At 34.0% G+C, this 22121-nt stretch overlaps 4 protein-coding genes across 5 annotated transcripts in view; 3 read left to right on the top strand and 1 right to left on the bottom strand.

Moving 5' to 3' along the window:
- The first annotated feature begins 534 nt into the window (after positions 1-534).
- On the top strand, positions 535-7730 carry LOC130963299 (rRNA-processing protein EFG1-like). Of its 2 annotated transcripts, none has more exons than XM_057889434.1 (2): positions 535-1674; positions 6912-7730. In XM_057889434.1, exons 1-2 carry the CDS (start codon positions 735-737, stop codon positions 7268-7270), a joined length of 1299 nt encoding a protein of 432 aa, XP_057745417.1. In that variant the 5' UTR covers positions 535-734; the 3' UTR covers positions 7271-7730. The 2 variants fall into 2 exon arrangements, with proteins under 2 accessions (XP_057745417.1, XP_057745421.1); XM_057889438.1 differs by lacking the exon at positions 535-1674 and adding an exon at positions 4322-5692.
- A 763-nt stretch (positions 7731-8493) lies between these two features.
- On the top strand, positions 8494-12222 carry LOC130962123 (uncharacterized). Its single transcript, XM_057888221.1, has 4 exons — positions 8494-8727; positions 9131-9280; positions 9386-9462; positions 10432-12222. Exons 2-4 carry the CDS (start codon positions 9195-9197, stop codon positions 11223-11225), a joined length of 957 nt encoding a protein of 318 aa, XP_057744204.1. The 5' UTR covers positions 8494-8727; positions 9131-9194; the 3' UTR covers positions 11226-12222.
- Positions 12223-13422: 1200 nt separating this feature from the next.
- Positions 13423-16456, bottom strand: LOC130973838 (cation/H(+) antiporter 15-like). Its single transcript, XM_057898519.1, has 2 exons — positions 15569-16456; positions 13423-14694 (listed from the first exon to the last, which is right to left on the bottom strand). The coding sequence occupies exons 1-2, from the start codon at positions 16454-16456 to the stop codon at positions 13423-13425; spliced, it is 2160 nt and encodes a 719-aa protein (XP_057754502.1).
- Positions 16457-19313: 2857 nt separating this feature from the next.
- LOC130973830 (cucurbitadienol 11-hydroxylase-like) overlaps positions 19314-22121 on the top strand; it is a 28983-nt gene continuing 26175 nt past the window's right edge. The window contains exon 1 of the mRNA XM_057898508.1: positions 19314-19510. Within this exon, the coding sequence (XP_057754491.1) occupies positions 19314-19510 (197 nt within the window). The remainder of the gene's footprint in view (positions 19511-22121) is intronic.

Genomic DNA, 22121 nt, shown 5'->3' with positions numbered 1-22121 from the left:
TAATATTTAAATTTCTTTAAAAGTCTATTTAAATATAAAATAATTTTTATCTGTTAAAAAAAATATTCTTTTTTAAAATAATAAAAAATATAAATACTTTTTTTAAAAGCTAAGTTAAGTTATCCTAAAAAGCATTCTTGGTGGTCAGAGAATATAAATACTTGTTCATGAAAATTAGAGATACTTTCAAGAAATTGCATTGCAAATGAAATGCATATTCTACGCATTGCAGTGCAAATGGCACTGTAAATCTTATTGACAAACCAAACTGCTTGGAATTGTATTTCTCAAACGGAGTGACTTTATTCTTAAAAAATCTCATTCTCCTTAACTTTCTTTCCCGTTATTCAGAAAAAAGAAAAAAAATTCTTGTTATCAAAATATCCGAGACAGAGAATGAGAGAAAAGAAAAGGAAAAAGATTGTGTAAACTGTAAAGTAGTGGAAAAGATTAGTAAACGATGACTTATTGACTTAATCCCAATCTAAATGCGTAGTTTTAGCATGCAATTTTAGTAATCACTAATCAGTAATCAGGGATCAACAGTCACCTTCCCACTATTCCCATTTCTCAGTGCCATGAAATAAAATTGAAACATTTCTCCACCACTACCACCTCCACGACGCTTAACCTTCCTGCTAATTCTCAGTACATTTCTTTTCTTAGGCTTTACAACACACTCTCTCTCTCTCTCTCTCTGTTTTTCAAGCTTCGTCATTTTACCGGGTTTCCACATGTCCCTCCGTTCGCAAACCCCCAAAACCGTTCCCGTCTCACTGCGAGGGGCTTCGGCTGCTCACACCAGCCAAAATGAAACTACCATCCCCGGCCTCGTGTCCGAGTTGCGAGCCACCTTCCTCACTCGTGATTTTGACCGAGTCGAACGCGCCTTGCTCGAAAGGGAATCACGCCTCGTCGCGGCGATTCAAGAGAAGGATCAGGAAATTGCGTCCCTCAAAGTGAAAGACAGTATCCACAGCTTGGATAAGTTGAACCTCGAATCGCAGCTCAAGGAGTTCAGAAATGGAGGATCAAAGGTCTTCGTTGAGGTTAAGAAGGAGGAGAATGTTGATTCTGATTCGAGCGGTGCTGGAAGGTGCATGCATTGTTTGGAGATGAAGAACGAATTGGAAAAAGAGAAGGGTGTGAGTGAGTCTCTTAGGGATAGGAACATGCAGTTGGAATTTGAAAAGTCTGAGCTCTTGGAAGAGAAGAAGAAATGGGATGATCAGAGATGTGTTGTTGATGATCTTAAGAAAAGGAACATTGAATTGGAAGCTGAAAAGTGTGGGTTATTGGAGGAGAAGAAGAAATGGGATGATGCTAAGGGTGGGATTGATGGGTTGAGGGAGGAGGAGAGACATGGTGCCGATGAGGCATCGATTGAGTATTGGAAGAGGAAGTTCATTGAATTGAGTGAGAGGGTTTCGAGGTTGGAGAGAGAGACTGCTGAGAATGATGATGATGATGATGATGATGATGATGATGACGATGATGATGATGGAGGTGGTGGTGGTGGCGGCGATGATGGTGATGGGAGCAACAGTGAAGAGAATAAAACGGGTGTTGAGAAAGATGCTTTGGAAAGGAATGAAAATGTTGGTCTTTCTTCAAGGGATTCGGCTACACTAATCATACCAAGCAAAGATGGTGCTGGTGTTACTGCTGCTTCAGGTAATTGGATATATAATCTTGATTTTAATTGGAAATTTACTGAATTGGTAGAACTGGATGGAATGCATGTAATTTGCAAAGCTTTGTGGATAGTGTATGGTATAATTTATTGGAAGAATCTATTTGTATATCTTTTTTTTTGTTTCATCTGTTTTTTGTTTCTTGAAAAAAATGGTGGAAAATTATACTAAAGGATGTTGAGAAGCTTGTGGGGTATAAAATCTGAGGATCAAAATTGAGTGTTCATATAGCGATACTAATTTTTTGTGTGAGGTTTAGGTCATGACTCTGATTTGTTTTGTAAAATGTAAAACAATGGCGTTTTTGGTGATTGATTGTGTCAATATGAAACATAGAACTATATCAATTGATGATTGTTTTTTCTTTTGTATTTTGGGAATTTCATGTTGAGATAGTTCAAAGAAGGGAAAGTAAAGGGAAGGTTTAAATATTAAGGAAGGAGAGTTTAGTTAATTATTTGCCTCCCCGTCGGTTGCCCCGTCGGTTGCCGTTGATCTCAACTGTAGTGGCGGCGGAGAGGTTGGTATCGTTGATAGGGTGCTAATTTCTTTACCGTGTGGGGCACCGGCTGGTATGGATGATGTATTGCCGGATGATGATGACGATGATGATGTGGAGCTGGACATCATTGCTGATGATAGTGGCGATGACATTACAACGAGTAATCCAGTTGGGGCTGGCGGTGGTTCTTGCTCTGGGTCTCAACAGTACCCTTCGCACTTTTCATTTTTGGACTTGGATGCCATGAGACAGGAGGGGGTTCCTGGGGAGCCCACCGGATTTGGTGCCAGAGATACCCAGGGTACCGGAGGTCTTATAGAGTTCCAGGTTGGTCAGCAATTTCAGGATAAAGAGGAGGTTGTGTTAAGCGTGAAGACGTATAGCATCCGACGCGGGGTACAGTACAAAGTGGTGGAGTCCGATTATCGCTGATACGTTGGTAAGTGTATCGAATTTGGGAATGGGTGCGCATGGTTGATTAGGTTAAGTCTCCGACAACGCAAGGGTATTTGGGAGGTAAAACGGTACAACGGACCTCATACTTGTCTTGCAACGTCGATCTCGAGCAATCACAGGAGTCTTGATTATCATATGATATTGGCCTTCATCATGCCAATGGTTAGAGCTTATGCATCTGTCTGCATCAAGGTACTGTTGAATGCGACATAGACATATTTTGGGTTCAGGTCGACTTATAGGAGGGTTTGGTTGGCTAAACAGAAGGCTGTGACATAGATTTACGGAAATTGGAATGAGTCGTACAACAAGCTGCCGCGATGGGTCTTAGGTGTGCAGCTGACGATACCTGGTAATGTTGCAGTGCTAAGGACGAGTCCTGTTCGAGGGGGGGCAGGTGGACGGCTCGCAAGCCTATTTTCACCGGCTTTTTTGGACGTTCCCACCATGTATTGAGGCATTCCGGCATTGCAAACTGTTGGTGAGTATTAATGGGACCCACCTGTATGGTAAATACGGGGATACACTACTCGTTGTAATTGCACAGGACAAGAACTCCAACATCCTGCCGGTGGCATTTGCACTCTTGGAGGGTGAGAATGCGGAGTCCTGATCGTTTTTTCTATCCCATCTCCGCTAGCACGTGACCCCGTAGCCGGGTATCCTGGTGATATCAGATAGGCACAATGGAATCAAGGCTGCACTTGAGGCTTCCGACAGAGGTTGGCTACCACCTGCTGCATATTGTGCATTCTGTATTCAACATGTGGCTGCAAATTTTGTCCTCACTTTTAAGGGCAAGGATTCAAGGAGGCTTCTTGTGAATGCGATCAGACGCATACCCTGCTACCGTCACATGCTCGTAATACATCGGTGGGGCTGCAACAAGAATGTACCACAATGTCTCTCAGTTCGGAACATATTCATACAACATCATTCACTAATGCACACTACCAAGTAATGTAACGCCTTAACATGGAAAATAACACCATATATCGATCAAACTGGGCCTATCGAGCAAATATCTTTAAATCATATTTCTTAAAAAAAAAGAAAAATATTACGATACAAAAATTTGGATTACCGATTACTATTCATGTTAAAAAATAATCTTACTTTTATAAAGTTTGATCAGTTGTTGTCCTTACTTCTGACACTATCCTATTTATTTGTGATCACTAATAAATTACTAGCAAAAACCACTTATATAACAATCCTATCTAACTTAACGACCCTATATAATGACTATCATTCTAACATATAAAAGGCAAGAATATGAAAAAAAACACATTAAATCCTAAATTAAAGGAAAAAGTTCGCACTAACCTCCTCATTGATGACAACGGTTATATGGGCTACTCCATCCAAACGATAAAATCTGTCCGGGTTATCCCCCATCAACTGAATATTCTGTTCAACCCTTTCTTGGAGTCGTTTGGAAACACTTTTTTCTGGGATTTGGTAGGTCAGGGGGTTTAAAATAGTGGTTTGAATGAGGTTGTCTCGAACACTATTTATAGGCAAAACCATTGTAATTCGAATTGGGTTGTTTCGAAATACCATAGGTAACTAATTTGTGGGTAATTCGAATCAGCATGCTTTGAATTACTATGTGAGTTGAAACCGGGTGCTAGTTCGAAACATACCAATTCGAATTAGTATGTAATTCGAATAAGGGTGATTTGAATTACTATGATGATTTGATCGATGCCTAATTTGAATTGCATTCAAACTACAGAAAAACATACTCCTGGTAAATCCTTGTGACATTTTTCTCTTCTACAGACTTGTGTAAAATCTATCTCAACTTGGTTGATATGCGTGTTTTGCCCTAGTTTTAGCATGCAATTTTAGTAATCACTGATCACCTTCCCACTATTCCCATTTCTCAGTTGCCAGTTCCTTTTCACAAGCGTCTTTTTGAGCGCCATGAAATAAAATTGAAACATTTCTCCACCACTACCACCTCCACGACGCTTAACCTCCCTGCTAATTCTCAATACATTTCTTTTCTTAGGCTTTACAACACACTCTCATTTTCTCTCTCTCTCTCTCTCTCTCTCTCTCTCTCTCTGTTTTTCAAGCTTCGTCATTTTCCCGGGTTTCCACATGACCCTCCGTTCGCTAACCCTCAAAACTGTTCCCGTCTCACTGCGAGGGGCTTCGGCTGCTCACACCAACCAAAATGAAACTACCATCCCCAGCCTCGTGTCCGAGTTGCGAGCCACCTTCCTCACTCGTGATTTTGACCGAGTCGAACGCGCCTTGCTTGAGAGGGAATCACGCCTCGTCGCGGCGATTCAAGAGAAGGATCAGGAAATCGCCTCCCTCAAAGTGAAAGACAGTATCCACAGCTTGGATAAGTTGAACCTCGAATCGCAGCTCAAGGAGTTCAGAAATGGAGGATCAAAGGTCTTCGTTGAGGTTAAGAAGGAGGAGAATGTTGATTCTGATTTGAGCGCTGCTGGAAAGTGCATGCATTGTTTGGAGATGAAGAACGAATTGGAAAAAGAGAAGGGTGTAAGTGAGTCTCTTAGGGATAGGAACATGCAGTTGGAATTTGAAAAGTCTGAGCTCTTGGAAGAGAGGAAGAAATGGGATGATCAAAGATGTGTTGTTGATGATCTTAAGAAAAGGAACATCGAATTGGAAGCTGAAAAGTTTGGGTTATTGGAGGAGAAGAAGAAATGGGATGATGCTAAGGGTGGGATTGATGGGTTGAGCGAGGAGGAGAGAAATGGTGCCGATGAGGCATCGGTTGAGTATTGGAAGAGGAAGTTCATTGAATTGAGTGAGAGGTTGGAGAGAGAGGCTGCAGAGGATGATGATGAAGATGATGATGATAATGATGATGATGATGATGATGGAGGTGGTGGTGGTGGTGGTGGCGATGATGGTGATGGGAGCAACATTGAAGAGAATAAAACGGGTGCTGAGAAAGTTGCTCTGGAAAGGAATGAAAATGTTGGTCTTTCTTCAAGGGATTCGGCTACACTAATCATACCAAGCAAAGATGGTGCTGGTGTTACTGCTGCTTCAGGTAATTGGATATATAATCTTGATTTTAATTGGAAATTTACTGAATTGGTAGAACTGGATGGAATGCATGTAATTTGCAAAGCTTTGTGGATAGTGTATGGTATAATTTCTAGGAAGAATCTATTTGTATATCTTTTTTTTTTTTTTCATCTTTTTTTTTTTTCTTGAAAAAAATGGTGGAAAATTTTACTAAAGGAAGTTGAGAACCTTGTGGGGTATAAAATCTGGGGATCAAAATTGAGTGTTCATATAGCGATACTAATTTTTTGTGTGAGGTTTAGGTCATGACTGTGATTTGTTTTGTAAATAGTAGAACAATGGCGTTTTTGGTGATTGATTTTGTCAATATGAAACATAGAACTATATCAATTGATGATTATTTATTCTTTTGTATTTTGGGAATTTCATGTTGTAACTTAACTCTGTAATTGAGATAGTTCAAAGAAGGGAAAGTAAAGGGAAGGTTTAGATATTAAGGAAGGAGAGTTTAGTTAATTATTTGCATCATGGTTCTTTTGATATTAGATGAGAATCTAAGTTTGCATTTTTGTTTTGGATGTAAGCTTATGCTGGTGTCTTCAGTTGGGTTAGACCTTTGTAACCATTTTTGTTGTATACTGCTTTTTCTGTTAGGCATGTTATTGAGTGCATGATATCCACATTTACTTGAATTAGATACGGCATTACCTTCTATTCCATGGCATTAACATTTGCATTCAGTTTAAATCTTTTTGGAAGTTCATTTACTGTGATTATGAAATTACAAGCTCCAATATTTTCTGGTTGGCCACTTAGATTTTGTGAATTTTGTTTAACGCAGAGTTTTTGTCGGTGATCAATGTAGCATTAATCTCATTAGTAGATCAATCCATTTTGTGTTAGAACTGGTATCACATAGGGATAATGAACAATAAGCCATAACCCAATTGAGCAGAGGATATGAAACATGTAACTGGTTTCTGTTTTATTTGAGTCATGTTGCCTTAAGTACTTTCGTTATGTTAAAGAAATGCCTATTCTCATATGTATGTCTAACTATGGTGGAAAGTGGAACTAAATGTGCTCAATTACCAAATTTACTAGATGCTGGATCTTCATGAATTCTGTAATAATAAATTAACAATTTGGCTTCAGAGTATTTCTTTTCATTTTCATAGCTTGCATATTCTGTTGGCAAATGTAATATCATGGCACTCTAACATATATCACTTTGTTTCCAGCAAAGGGAAGTTTGGGGACGGCAGGTTTCATCTACATAGACAGTGATGAAGATGAGTGTAATTCACAGCGAACATTGCAGAGGAAAGACACTAAGACGAAGGTTATGGCGGATAATGAGATTCTGAGTTCTTCAGGTGCTGTCAAGCGAAAGCAGCGTCCAAGTGCTTCTATAAGTGATGTCGGTAGGAACAACGACGTCTTGGATGGCTCAGATTGTGATACTGCCAGTAACAGTTGCAGTTCTTCTGGTTCATTATATGATATGGATCAGCTTCCTTTGAGTTCACTTACAAGTAAAAAGAGAATGAGAACTGAGCCAGACACTCTTTTGGTTCGAACTCTTCACCAAAGTAAGTGACAAGCGTGTGCATAAGAAATAATGTCTTGAATACATTCGCTTTTGCTGGGCATTTCGTGTTTTGTCTATATCAAAATGTAATGAAACGTTCCCTTTGAAAAGAAAATGTCCAAAAGTACTTAATTTTGTTTCAATTTTAATAGCCTTCCCCTAGTCTCTTGGATCAATTCTTCTGGGAAAGCAAGAACTATATTTTCCACTATATGAGTATATGTTGCTTAAGATGTAGTCATGTAGATTATTTTATTTTTTGTTACATAAAGATCTATATTTTCTTCATAGGATTTCGATATAGTTATTGATCATGTGCTTTATTATTTAGTGTCTTTCTCTTTCCTAAACATGGACGTGTATTTATCAGTTCACTTCACTTCACTTCACAAGCTATCTTGTTGAAGATCTTGTACTAAAGTATCTAGTCATAGATGTAAAAACAACCTAAAAAACCACCTCCTTGATATTCTAGTCTGTTTCTGATGTGATAGCTAAAAGCTTACATTTATAATGATCTCATACTAGTTTGCAAGTGCTTTCAATTGAGAACCCTTGTTTTCTTGCCCCCATTGTGAACTGAGTTCATAATTCATTTATGCGTTTTATACTAACAAATTTATATCCTTATGTGATATTTTCAAGTTATTTAACGTTAACGTTAAAAAGTTAACCGCGAAAATATCATTAAAATATTTTCAAATGGTACAAAATAAGCAAAAAATATAAATTCTTTATAAGCAAATTGTTAGTGTATTTGATTCGAAATTTTGTAAGAGTGGTTATATAATTAATTAATTATTTAGAAAGCACATACAAAAATTAGAACTAAAATTTTGATCTTTATATTTTTTTTTGATCAATTTTAAAAATGTTTTTGACCATTCACAAAAATATTTACTTAATATAAAATTACCAAAGTATAAAGATAAAAATATTTTATTTTTCGATCATAGTTACGAAAAATAAAAAATCACATCAAAATTCAACTTCTAGAGTTTTATTTGAGAATATTTAACGACTTAATATTTTTCTTGATTTTTAAATTATTTTAAGATTATTTGGAGAGTTATTTTTTGTCTCCAATTTGATAATTGGTGACATGTTTGTGGTTTACTCTCAAATTTTTCATTGAACCAAATCACACTAAACCGAACCGGACCGAACCGCCAATACAAATGAAATGAATATCCCATGACCGATCCCCCTGCATATACCCAAGCAGTAACACTGTCACACACAAACCTGGTGATTCTCAATCCGCTGAACAGGGTTGGCTCTCTCAATCATTGGGTCAAGAGTATTTGTGCATGAAAACAGCTTTACATTGAACCACAACTACGGAATTATATTTAGCTTGCAAAATTTCGAACTACTTAATGATAAAGCTTTTCATTGATAGGAGGGGGATATTCTAATTACCATCCTTTCCAACTACATGGTAGACCTTGACTTGTTTGTTCCGGGTGAGTTATTTGCTCCAATCGTTCTGATTCCTCTTTGTTTTTTCCTTGCCCTTCGTTTTCCCAATTTGCTTTGTTTGCATTATTACTCACGCTTCCTTGTCTCTGTCTTTATTATTGTTTTTGGTTTTAATTTTTATGCCCTCAAACTGTTTGATGAAATGCCACATTTATGCTTCCAAATAACGATGGGTCTGGTCTGGTGAATGATAGAATGCACTCATGTTTTCCCTTCCTTTTGATGCCTTGCATATATCTAGCTCAGTGATGTTGATTGTTCTTCTAATTTTTTTAGAAAGAAAATAGTTGTAAGAACATTGTAGTTTGGTATGCTTGAGACCTATGTATATATAGCACCAAATTGTGTAGTAGAGTAATAGAAATTGTTAATTTTTGTTAACATCAGGAGAAGCATTATTAAGAACTTGGAAAAAGAGGCGGTAATGCGTTAGAGCAGTTAGTTTGTTCCGATGGGGTGGAGATCACGATCCTACACTGGCCTCTTTCTGTCAGTAGTAAGGGTTGCGAAGTCACATTCGGTGCCGGTCTCTCAAAGGTGGGTTTTATTCTGACTTTTTTGATGGATAATTATTTATACATTTGTGTTTCGGTGAAATATTGGTTGAGTGTCACATATGTGTTGCTCTTTTGGTCTTTCCAGGTCCAAAGTATTTTATGATTCAGCTCCAGGTGTTTTAAAAGGTTGTTTTAGTAGTGGCTATGTGATGAATTTTCAAGGTTAGATTCACAATCTCCCACTGATAAAATTCTTAATTCCTGTTCACTTCGACTGGATGGCAGTAGTTAATTACTATATGTAGCAATTTGTATATTCATGATTAAATTTTTGAAAGAATGTAGAAGTTCTGGCTTACAATTTTTAAATTTGTATTTGGAGGATCACTAACTAAATGCTTCTTTATTTTCTTCAGTTTTAGAATTTTGTGATTAAGAACATATCTCATTGATTTCCATGGAAGATTTGCATTGTTTTGCTATATATTGTGCATCTTTTAAGGTTTTTTCTTTTGGTAGAAAGTCGATAAATTGTGGACTAAAAAATTCAGGTATTGTGCAAACATAACGAATAAAAAGGGACTGCCCTAAAACATTGATTTTCTTTTCTTTACTTCACTGAAATTGTTTAGAAGACTCAATTTGATCTCGAACTTGTTTAAATGACCTACTAAGTCACTAGAAAATGTTGAAGAGCTTCTTAATTCTTGACTATAAGTTATTATTGAAAGTTCCTATAATAGCTTATAATAATTATGTAAGAGTGACAAAGAGATAATAGATAATACTGTATGCATTTATATACTTTTTCTTTGGCAACGTGTCTACCATATTTAATGATAGAAATCCCAAATAATTTGTAAGCAGGATTAAACTTGATCCCTTGCCTAGGAATTTGTTTTCCTCCTCAGACCATGATATTATCTTGTCCCTAAATAAAAGATGACAAAGCATGAATATCCATATACCTTTCGTGTTATGGAAAACAAAGACAAATAATTCCTCAAGAGGGGTCCTCCTTGGACCTTGATACTGGTTCTGGTTGTACTATGAAAGATGAGATTTTATGAAAGATGAAATGAGTTCCTTTTTTTTATCCATGATTATTTATTTATTATTCTTTTTTGTTGTGTTACATTGATAAATCTATTCACTATTTTGTTCTGTTTAACTAATGATCTGTATTTCCAGCAATTAGAACATATGCTCGAGGTGGACGCAAAGGTTATGATCTCTTTAGCAGCAGAAAACCAGGGAGTGCAGATTTCAGGAAAGCCTGGGCGAAGGAGATGGATGAAGATAACACTCTATGGACAGGAAGCGAAGATGAAACTGATGAAGAAAATGACTCAAAGAGTCATCTTGATAAAGAGATTAGGAAGGCAAGACAGCAAGCTAAAGAACACGCAGATCTGATCGATGCCGATGACAGTGATGAGTTAAGAAGTGTTTGGTCTGACACCGATGAAGAGAAGACGCTGTGGACTGGTGATGAAATGGACAGTGATGATGACATTCCTACAGAAGCTTATCCAAATGAAAAAAGTGATAAGTACATAGATAAATTGTTTGAGTTTGATGAAATGCCGAAATATAGAACCATCTCAGAGATGTTGAAAGCCGAACAAGAACCGGAAGAGTTGTCACCAGGAAAGCAAGCTCGGAAGATCGCTGTTGAGAATGCTCTCAAGAAACTAAAGAAAGGTCCCGATGGGAGGTACACCAATGTATGGGAAGTAATGAGTGACTTGGACATTCTTATTGGAGCATTTGAGAATGTCGTTTCAGGTCCAGAGTATGCAGAGCTTCGACAAGGAGGGCCTAAACAATTGAATATGCAGTTTTTCAAGGACATACAAGCACGTATGAGAGATCCAAATTACAAATTTTCACCTGAGTTGAAATTGAGACCAAAGAGTAAACTGGTTCCGAGAAAAAAATGGCAAAAAGCACAGGCTAGAAGGAGAAAAGCACAAAAGAGGTAAAAGCCAATGGGCTTACATTGTGGTTTACCTTTGTACTACTTTGCTACTTTTTTAAGGTAGTATTTGTTTCCAGAGACTGGGATTGGGACTTAGTATTGTGTTTGGTGGCCCAAGACTGGAACTAAAATTTAAGTTCCAGAATACAAAATTCCCTTTAGTACTTCCAGAAAATGGGAACACAGGGGGCTGAAATTTTTGGGAATGGAGATAGAAACTTTAATAACATTTCCTCTCAAAAATACCTTTATTTAACTTTTCAAATTTCAAATCTACCTTTTAATCTCCGTATTTATGTTAAACTAAATATAATATGGAGACAAAACTCAGTTCAGTACATTTTACATCAAACACAGTACAAAGACTTAATTTAGTCTCTGTTTTCGAGTCTTAGTTTCCCTTCCAAATGTAGCCTAATAGATTAGAATACAACAACAACAAAGGCTTATCCTATTAGGGTTGTTTCTGAGTTGGGGTTTTGCGGGAAAAAGGGAAGGAAAGGAAAGGCTTGTAGTGTTAAACTTTAAATTTTTTACATTACAATCCCCTTCTTTTCCTACTCTTCCCATCCCTCCAAAATGCCAGCTCGCAAACAACCCTCTTAGGGTCGGCTACATAATTAAATGCATAGTTTAGTCAATTTATAGTTAAACCTTTTTAATATTGGATGAGAATGATGTATACCAATGGATTAGATATTTCACTATTTAATCCATGCATGAATATTCTTAGTATACATATATACAGTGATGCAGAATTCTAGTAGTCATATTTAGTATGTATTATGTGTTTATTTGATTAGTCTTAGGTCATGTCTCTCTTAGTTTTTAGCTCTTTGGAGTATATAATTTTATGGTTTCCAATGCTATGAAATTGAAATTCTAACCTATAGTACGGATGCTAGGAAAAGTATGTAGTCAAAACTGAAACAAATGTTAGTAGTGTGCCTAGTCTAGACTATAGCAAATGTCTAGGATAATAATTGATGTATTCTACTATATTAAGGACTTTTATTAATAGCAGCTTATAAATAAGTTATTTTGTGTTTGAATTTTTAGTTATAGAAGTACTTATTTTAAAGTTATAACATTTGGATAAATAACTCAAAAAATATAATTTTTTTATACAAAAAAATAGATATTAAAATAATGATGATAACAAATACTTTTCAATATTGAATGTTGATTTTACCTAACCTAATCACTAAGATTACAATCAATTAGGCAATTGATTTTTTATTTGTTCTCTGATTAATTCCATTTTTCTAGCACTTTCAACATTAGGTTTCCCACGTAATATTATTAAAAACTGGTTTTTCTACTTTACCTCACCCATAAGGGTGTTTTTGTATGTGGTGAATAGTAATAAAATTCTAATTCACAATAATCTTGATGGCAATGCTAAAGAAATTATTGTGTATAATATGGTAGTGAAAATAAAAACAAATGTAAAAATGTGTGTCAATGTATATTTTGTTGCTGTTTTTTATTTTTTTTTAACTCCTATTAGAACTCCCTCCTCCTTTATTGGGGTCAATAACTTGCTATAATTAACTATAAAAATAATAGCAAGCTATATAAAAATAAAATCATATGTGAAAAAATAAAATTAAAACTGAGATTTCATACCACGTTAAATACAAATTTAATAATAAAAATAGAGTGATAAAATGATAAAAAAAAATACTGGAGGGTCAATACTTTCAGCAGATGAATCATTACGTGAAAATAGTGGTAGAAGGCTAGTACTCCTAGCAGGTGAAAATAGTGGTAGAAGGCCAGTATTTCAAGCAGAAAGAGAAAATATTTTTTTACGAGAGTGATATAATGACTCATCGAGGAGAAGTCGTATATTTCTACTTCTTTAAAAAGTTATGAATTAATTTTTTAGGATAATTCAAAAGTAAAACAAAATAGCTTCTACTACTTTCCAAATGGGCTCTAAATATATTAGGTGCATTTGGTGATTGTTGAACACAAATCATTGGGAGTGAAGTAAAATTTCAATAAAAACAAATCAATTAGTAAGTCAGTATTTACTTAGATTTTGCTCTAAAAATGGTATGGTCATGCATGTAAGCAAGAAACTGGGTTGGTTTGTATACATGCTTAGCAGTACAAGCAATTAGTCCACACAAATCAATCTCTCTCACTTCCAAATCAGAATTCAGAACCTATACATACTTGATGTTATTCTTTCTTCAAAACATTCTACTTAATGATCTTGTCCTTGAAGGTGGTTTGCAAATAGGAGGATGACAACTAGGGTTGTTCACATAATTTTTACCAAATTCCATTCCTCCATACCCATATTGCTGTACAACAAGCACAGAAGAGTAGGAACCAAAGCTATTTGATGCCACTAAGTCCCCAATAACACCTAGTTCAGGGAAATCAGTCCAATCCAACATTTCAGACAACACCCTTGAGTGCCTACCTTTCCCTTGTCCCAAAACATATAAATCATAACGCCTTTGATCAAATTCATTAACCACTCTAGGGATATCATCATCACTTTCCACATATCTCTCTTCATACTTTATTGTATCCTTATTGTTCACTCCCATAATCCTAAAATTATTCACACAGCTATCATCCAACTCTCGTTCCTTATTCTTATCTAGCACTGCTGATAGTAGTTCCTCATGGCCAGATTCCTTTTTTTGATCCTCCATTGCAGCCTTGCCACACAAAATAATCCTCACCATAGTGAGTTGTATCCTATGGTGTCCTGCCATCCTCCACGCAATCGCCAAGGCTTCGCGATCATCAGGACCCCCAATGAATAACATGATGATGTGCAAATTGGCATTCAACAATGAATTAAGGCCGCGATCAACGAAGATCCCCACGGAGCATGGCGCATCTTTCATCACATTCTGGTTTATCTCGCTAAACACTTCTTTGGTTACTTCTAGGTTGCCTTCGGAGCTCCAGTGCTTGTGAAAAGGAAGGAGTACCAATGATGCTTGTTTCTCCATTGCTAGATTGTATATGTCACGGTTAATTGTTGCGAAAGGTGACATGATCATGCTGGTTTCAGCATGGTTGCCGCTATGCACTTGTGCAAAGAAATGGAAATGACCTGCTATCGTTTCCATGTCCTCAAATGATTGTGATTGTGATTGTGATTGTGAGAATCCGAGCGAGCTTTGATGCTCGAGTTGAGCAGAGACAAGGCTAGTGACACGACCTTTGAGCTCAACGAGTTGAACTGCTGTCACTCGCAAAGAGGAGACACTGATACCACTTAAGGCTTCTAGGATATTCACCATTCCGCTGGCATGGCGAGGATTGTGCACACAAACCAAGATTCGAACTTCTGTTTGAAATCCTAGGTTTTGTATGGTCCTTAGCAGGTTCATCCTATAGGCCGTTTTTGGCCTGTAAATGACGTTGATTATTGGAGACACCATGAAAGTCATTATCAGAATATTAAGTGTCATGATTGAGAATGCATATGCACTTATAAGCTGAAATGGGAAAAAAAGAATAAATGCATCAGTGTATTGATCAATAGAAAGTGAAAGTCTTATAAAAATATAAAAAATGATAAAAATAAGTGTCATTTCTAAAGTATACTGTTATTTACATATGACCATGATAATAGAAAGTGATAAAATTATCTCTATCTAGTTTCAAATAACTAAAATAGTAATGGGAGATAATTTATCTGATATAGAGGAGAAGATAAACTATGAAGTATTTACAGAGCACATTAATCTTTTATGCTCTCGCCATTAATCAAGTGGTGTTTTAGATGAGCATACAAGATAACAATGAATTGATGATATTATTAAGTGTGTTATATGGGTTGATCCAAATTTAGATCTTGTCACATCCAATATCAGTCTTTGGCGTCATTAAATGAAATGGATTAATTTTGATTACAACTGTGATTCCATATATTTGAAAACATTAATCTCAGATACCATTTGTCATTTATACATTGAGTTAGACAAAAAACCACAAGAGTTATATATATACTTAGAATAAACTACCGTTTCTTACTATAAAAGATTTAAGCACTGAAAATTTTAATAATAAAAGATATAAATTGACTTGAGATCTATTAAAAAATAGATGAGTTCAACAAATTAATTTAAAATAGATAATTTGTTGGGTAGTTTTGTCAAATGATTTAGATAGTTTTGTTGAACTAGCTCAATTATCAAAATGAATCAGTTTATAGTTTTCATGATTAGAGTCATTAATATTTGAATTTTTCATGATAAGAAACAATAATTTATAGTCTAAGTTATTCAAACTATGTCTAACAATGCTATATATACTCAAGAATAGATGAACAGAAAAAATATGTAGCATTTTTCTAATCAATTTAACCACCTTATTATCCCATGCAATGTTGAGCACTATGAGTGACAAGACGCCTTTGGTGTTCATAAGCAACCCAAAAGCCAAACTCTCTCTGAAAGGCATACCATAGTAGCGAGTAACTGCAAATGTTGTAACAATCTTTGTGAAGATAGACAAGATCACTATAACAACAAAACCCAAATCTACAGTCTGCAAAACCTTAACTATATTGCACCTCAAGCCACCACTGAAAAAGAACAAGGGTGCTAAGTATCTAGATCCAAAATCATCCGATCTCTCCATCAACATCTCGGTGAAGCTTCCTCGTGGGATGGCAAGTCCGTAGATCAACGCCCCGACAAGGGGATTCACGCCGAGGATGTCGGTAAGCCCCGTGGAAGCGAAAAGCCCCATGATCACAAATGACAACTGGTAATTGGTCCAGTCATGCTTGTTTGGTTTCTTGGCCACTATCTTCTCTAGCAAAGGGCGTAACACAAAGTGGCTTAAGAGAATAAAAGCTATGACACATAGCATTGAGAAAATTGCTCTATAACCATTAACAAGAAATGGAAACACCAATGCAAACATAATCCAGTTATAGAAGTCATTGTGTGTTGCTACTGTTAATGCCAATTTTCCAAGCCTAGTGTAGAGAAGTTTAAGGTCCACAAGAATGTTTGCAAGAACAGGGAACCCTGTGATACTAAGAACCATAGACCATATAAAATAGCATTGGGGTCTATTATACTCATATGTTTCAACATAATTTTTTAAGAATTTCTTGTCCACTATTATTACCAAAGAATAAATTCCAGTTCCCAATATCATTGGAATCAGAGTGCTGCAAATTGCAATGATTGTGGGCTTCTTAGGTGCTCTTAAAACAAAATCTAAGTTCATCTCAAGCCCAGCCATGAAGACATAGAAGATGAGACCCACTTGTGCTATGGTTGAAGCAGCAAGTAGAATTTGTATAGGGAGAAAATCTTGAAATAACTTATTACTCCCTCCCAATTGAAATATTGAACTTAGCAACATACCTGCCTATTGCAATAAAATATACATTAGTTTGGCCTAATAAGTACAAGGCAAATAAGGTTTTTTTCTTTTCTTTTCTCTTTATAATGGGAAAAAAAATTATGTAGTGATACAAATGCATTAGGGTTTTTAGGTGGATGCATGCTATAATGTCAATGCTGTGGTTGTTATAGTGGCTATGTTACCTTAAAAACTGTTATACTAAAATTAAAATAACATTTTTTACTGATTAACAATGTATTTTAATTTAGAAATAAAAGAAAAAATATTATCCAAAATATAATGTTGTTACTTTAATTTTTTAACATTATTTGTATAAACTTTTATACACACTTTAGCTATAGACACCATAAACTCCACCTTTCTAGTGAATTCAAGTTCTAATTTTTAGTCATAGTATAATAGACACGGAAATAGACATGAATAAGGTAAACCTCATATATTTTTTTTCTATTATATTATTATTTAATGGTTTTTGTTATCTGTACCCAAATCTTACTATCAAGATCTCTAGTCTCATTACTGAAATAAGAAAGATGATAAATGCTAGTTTTTTTATTTTTAAATTCATTTGTTGAATTTCATTAAAATGCATTTGTATTCTCCAATATTTATGTTTCCTTTCCATGGTTTTGTGCTACTCTTATAATGTCACAAAATAAATTAACATGTAACTGAATAATACCCAAAAAAGAATAGAAAATAAGTTTTATAATGCCACTTACAAGAAGATCAGAAACGAGATGAGGCTGACTTAAGGGTCTGAGGAGGTAGTATACCAAACGCGAGCTAAAAACAACGGTAATGGTTTCATAGATAAATATAGGTAAATAATTCTTTAACAGGTCCTGTGATTTCCATATAGAATTGGGATAATTCACGGTTTCATTGTAGCAAATTGGAAAACAATCATCATTGTTACCCATAATAACTTCAATTCTGTTGATGTGTCAACTTCTTATTTTGATGGATTTTGATGGCAGGGAAAAGGAATAAAAGCAATTGAGATGGAAAATTGTTAGGAAAATTAAATGTAATTGCTTTGTTTTTTTGCTGGAATAATTTTTCTCGGTACCCTTCTCTTCATCAAGCATTGTGTGTAGATTCCTAATAACTTTCTCTACTTTTGTTTCTCTGTCTCACAAGTTCACAAATCCGTAACTAGTTTTGTTCCTCATTATTTTGTCTATTATTAGAATACTTCAATCTAGTTCTTAAAATTAGCTCATTACTATTATTGGGGTTCTAATCTAATTTGTCTTTTTTTTTTAACCATAAACATAATTATTATTTTCATTTTAAATCACGTGCTGCTAAATTTTCATACGCAATCATTTTAAATTGGTTTTTTATTCGTCAGAATTTTAACATCTGCATGTAACTTTTTTTTCCCGATAGAAATACCAATATAATGAAATCTTAGAAAAGTTATTACCATATAAATTAGTTAACAACTTAACATGACAACTCAAAATTTTATAAAATTTTTTTTCAAATTTTAATACTCTAGTGTAGGACTTGTTTTCTTGTCTATTTCTTTCTTGAATCCCGTTACGTAAAAGATTAGCCACCTATATAAAACTAAAAAAATGAACTATCTTTATATTTTTAATTAAATTTATACATAATATGATTAATTAAATTAAATTTATACTTATGAAAAATATAATTATAAGAACAAAAAATAAAATACGCATTAGTTGAATAATGAAGGATAATTTTTGTTATTCATAAATAATTAATTATGTAGCTGCAAAAATTTGATTATTTTGATGATTAATTATTCTTTTAAAATATATGTGAAATATATATAAATATAGACAGATTTATAATTGCTAATTTGATGGTTGATTTTTAATGTTAGCATAGTATTTTTGCTTTTACAAAAAAATTAAATATTTTAATTTTTTAGTTTCTTTTATTCAATATTTTTAAACTACTTTTTAGCTTACTCTTATGCTTATAAATTAGATGATGTTAGTCTTTATGTTGTTTATGAGAAAATAAACTTTTTTATCATAAAAATTAAATACAAACAATTTTAATTATAAAAATATTAAATTAATTTATATTTTTACTATTAAAATTATCAATATTAAATTTTTTATGATCAGAAATAATTTAGACAAAAATAATAATTTAGCAAATTTGGATGATTAACTATTTAACTACTCTTGGATGATCTGTCATTGTGAGCACTCTTTGATGAATTTAGTTAAAAAGTGCTTTAAAAATATTCGATAAAAGAGTAAAGAAAAAAGACTTTTTTTTAATACATTGAGTAGATAAAAATTTAAAAGTCTTGTTAACAAATATTCTAAAGAGATTAAAAAACTAATATTACATGACTAATAAAATTAATAAAATATTTTTATATTAAATTTTAAAATTCTAAAATTTAATAATATAAAAATAAAATATTAAACTAAAATATTGATAAATATTTATAAGAAGTATCTCTCCCCTAACCTTTATTTTCTCTTTATTATTGTCCTTTTCAAACACGCATGCATTTATAGCTATTAATCTAACGGTTGGCACCTAGGATTGATTACTAATAATGGTGTTTGTTGCAGTACTATAGTAGAAGAGTATATATTTAAGAGATTTAATTTTTAGCACATGTATGTTGGTCCATATTTTTTCACTTACAAGTTATAAATACAAGTGCAATTAAATCTTCTAAAAAAGCATCACATACTATAACACAAATCAAGGAATAATGTGGATACTGATGGGATTGTGTATTGTGGCTGTGTTAGTGATGTATGTATTTCATTGGATTATTATTCTTAAAGACCCAAAATTCAGAAACAGATCTTCTCTTCCTCCTGGTTCATTGGGTATTCCATTCATTGGAGAGACCCTTCAGTTCATGATTCCAAGTTATTCTTTGGACATTCACCCTTTCATCACAAAGAGAATCCAGAGGTATGTACTAACTTATTCAGAACAAAACTCAACTTAATGAAATGTAGATTGGCTAAAGTTTTTATTTTATATTTTTATAATAATGTCAAAAAGTTTGGATTTAGTTTTTAGGCAGTATGAATGTAAAAACTAATGTTCAGTCATATACAAATTTATAAAGTAGCTATTTTTCGAACTTATTACTTGAATTGTAATTTAAATACATAAATTTAATTATTAGATGATGTTTTAAGGTTTCTTACCAACGCATTTTATATGTCTTATTAGACTCCTACAGTTTTTACTTTTATATATATACCGCTATCATTATAAAGATGAAGGGAAAAAAAACAACTTTTTTTCATGTTGATTGAGAGGTATTTTTGCGGGCAGCGAAAATAGTAAGTTACATTAATTCAAAAAGCGTCTTCATTAAAGAAGGTGCTGAATATGCTGTCTGCAACCTCTCACGAAGTACACAACTAATAATAATAATAATAATAATAATAATAATAATAATAATAAACCAAATGGTGGTGGCAGCGACAATGACGACGAACAACAACAAATAACAAATGAGAAAAATATACTTGAAAGCAAATGTATCTAGGTACGTACAAAAGAAAAAAAGTACGTGATAATTTGATTAAAAATTTGGTTTAAAATATGTTTAGATGCCTAATTTTATTGTTTAAATAAATAATTTCAAAAGAATGACATTTTAGTATTGAATTTCGAAAAGGATGGTACATTTGTAAGAAAATCTAAAAAAAAGCTAATATGTTAATATTTGAGTTTACTTTTTTTCCCATAAAAACAATTGAGCATCTCTCCTCTATTTTCACCCAATAGAATATAAAAAAGGTAACATTCTACCACACAAAGTCTTACGTTATAGTCACAAATCAGAAATAGTAAAGTATTACAACCTCTAGAACAAAAAAGTACATATATATATTTAGAAGATAATAATATAGCTAGGAGCCTATAAAAAAAGATGACAAAACAAATAATCGCATTACACTCAAAACGTTAAAGTTATAAAGTGTCAGTAAACAAAAACAATAAGACATATATATAAGATTCAAAAGGAGATACATAACAATACTAGTCTCAATTTGTGAAGAAAAGACCAGTTAAAAAATATATTATAGAACCAGAAGTTAAACAAAACATAATCCTGTTTCTCTAAAGATTAATATCTAAGAAGGATATACATATACATATATCAAAAGTGGAGAAAAGTATTAGATAAATATAAATAAATCCAAAAGTAAAGTCTTCGCTTCATCAAGATTTCAGTGCACTCAGAAAGGAGCATCATGTCCTGCATGACTGCATCTGAAACAAAATCCGACAATGGGTGAGAACTCGAAGATTCTCAATAGGGTAATTCTGAATAGAGAGTATATAAAAAGATATGAACCCACTAGACAATCCTAAACTCCAATAAACACAAACCTAGAGTTCTTTTCTAAACCAAATAGAAAAAACTCTAACAAATACTTTTAGTTTATTCTTTACTTGTCTCTTCACTTATAAAGTTCTTTAATACAATAATAATTCTCTCATAGTTACAGACTAAGAATTTTAAGTTAAACAATGTATTCATTGGTCTTAAATCGACACCGCCATAATCTCTTTTCTATCTGTTAATCATCTCAATCTTTAACGATTATCAACTCACCAAACTTGGCTATGATTCAAAATTATAATGATTTTCAAAATTATTTTCTATATTTGGTCTCAATCCGGAGCAAGTAGGACAAACCACAATCCTTGCATCTATTCAGGAAGTACCAATCTCAATTAAATTTATTTTCATCATCAAGCCATATCAATACATCGCATCAATAACAACCCTCAGCGTCACCACCGCCAGCATAAGAGATCTATCAGTTATTCAAACACATACAAAGTAATACAAGGAATACACAAGTAGAGAGAATAGATAAAACAATTAGTTCAAGTAGCATATAGATATAATTAACCAACAAGTCAAGCCAAATACAAGATGCACACCCAATCAAATACACATAAATACAAATTATGCATGCCTGTTCTACTGGCCATGAGCTCACGTGTCGGTTAAACTGCCAGAACCCGACACACCCGATAGCTAATCCGGATATCGTCTCTCTACACAAAGGAAATTCTCAACCTTTCAGGAGGGAATCCGTAACCTCTCCAATCGGAGAGAGACTGTGATGTAACAATAGAAAATTATCAACCTAACTTGTTCATGCCACAGCCAGAAATTAAATCGAAGGGAAGTATTGACAAACCCCGTTTTGACGGTTTATCTTGTATTGATTTTAGGGGATTTTATAACCTTTTACCCACATTTATCCATTGAAATAGCATGGTTTTATAACTTCTCCTTTAATTGTGCTTAAGAGTGAAAACATGCTTTTTAGGTCTTAAAATAGCTAATTCTAATTCTCCTTGATTCCATTAGATGCCTTGATATGTTTGTTAAGTAAATTAAGGTTTAGGAGGCAAAGATTGGGTCAAGGGAATGAAGAAAGCAGCATGAAAAGTTGGAGAACTCATGAAGAAATGAAAGAACCGGAAAGCTGTCAAGCCGACCTCTTCGCACTTAAACGACCATAACTTGAGCTACAGAGGTCCA

The sequence above is a fragment of the Arachis stenosperma genome, chromosome 1, assembly GCF_014773155.1.
Source record: "Arachis stenosperma cultivar V10309 chromosome 1, arast.V10309.gnm1.PFL2, whole genome shotgun sequence".
In the NCBI taxonomy this organism is placed as follows: Eukaryota; Viridiplantae; Streptophyta; class Magnoliopsida; order Fabales; family Fabaceae; genus Arachis; species Arachis stenosperma.
The sequence above is the reverse complement of the archived record's forward strand: the minus strand, read 5'-3'. Positions and strand labels throughout refer to the sequence as shown.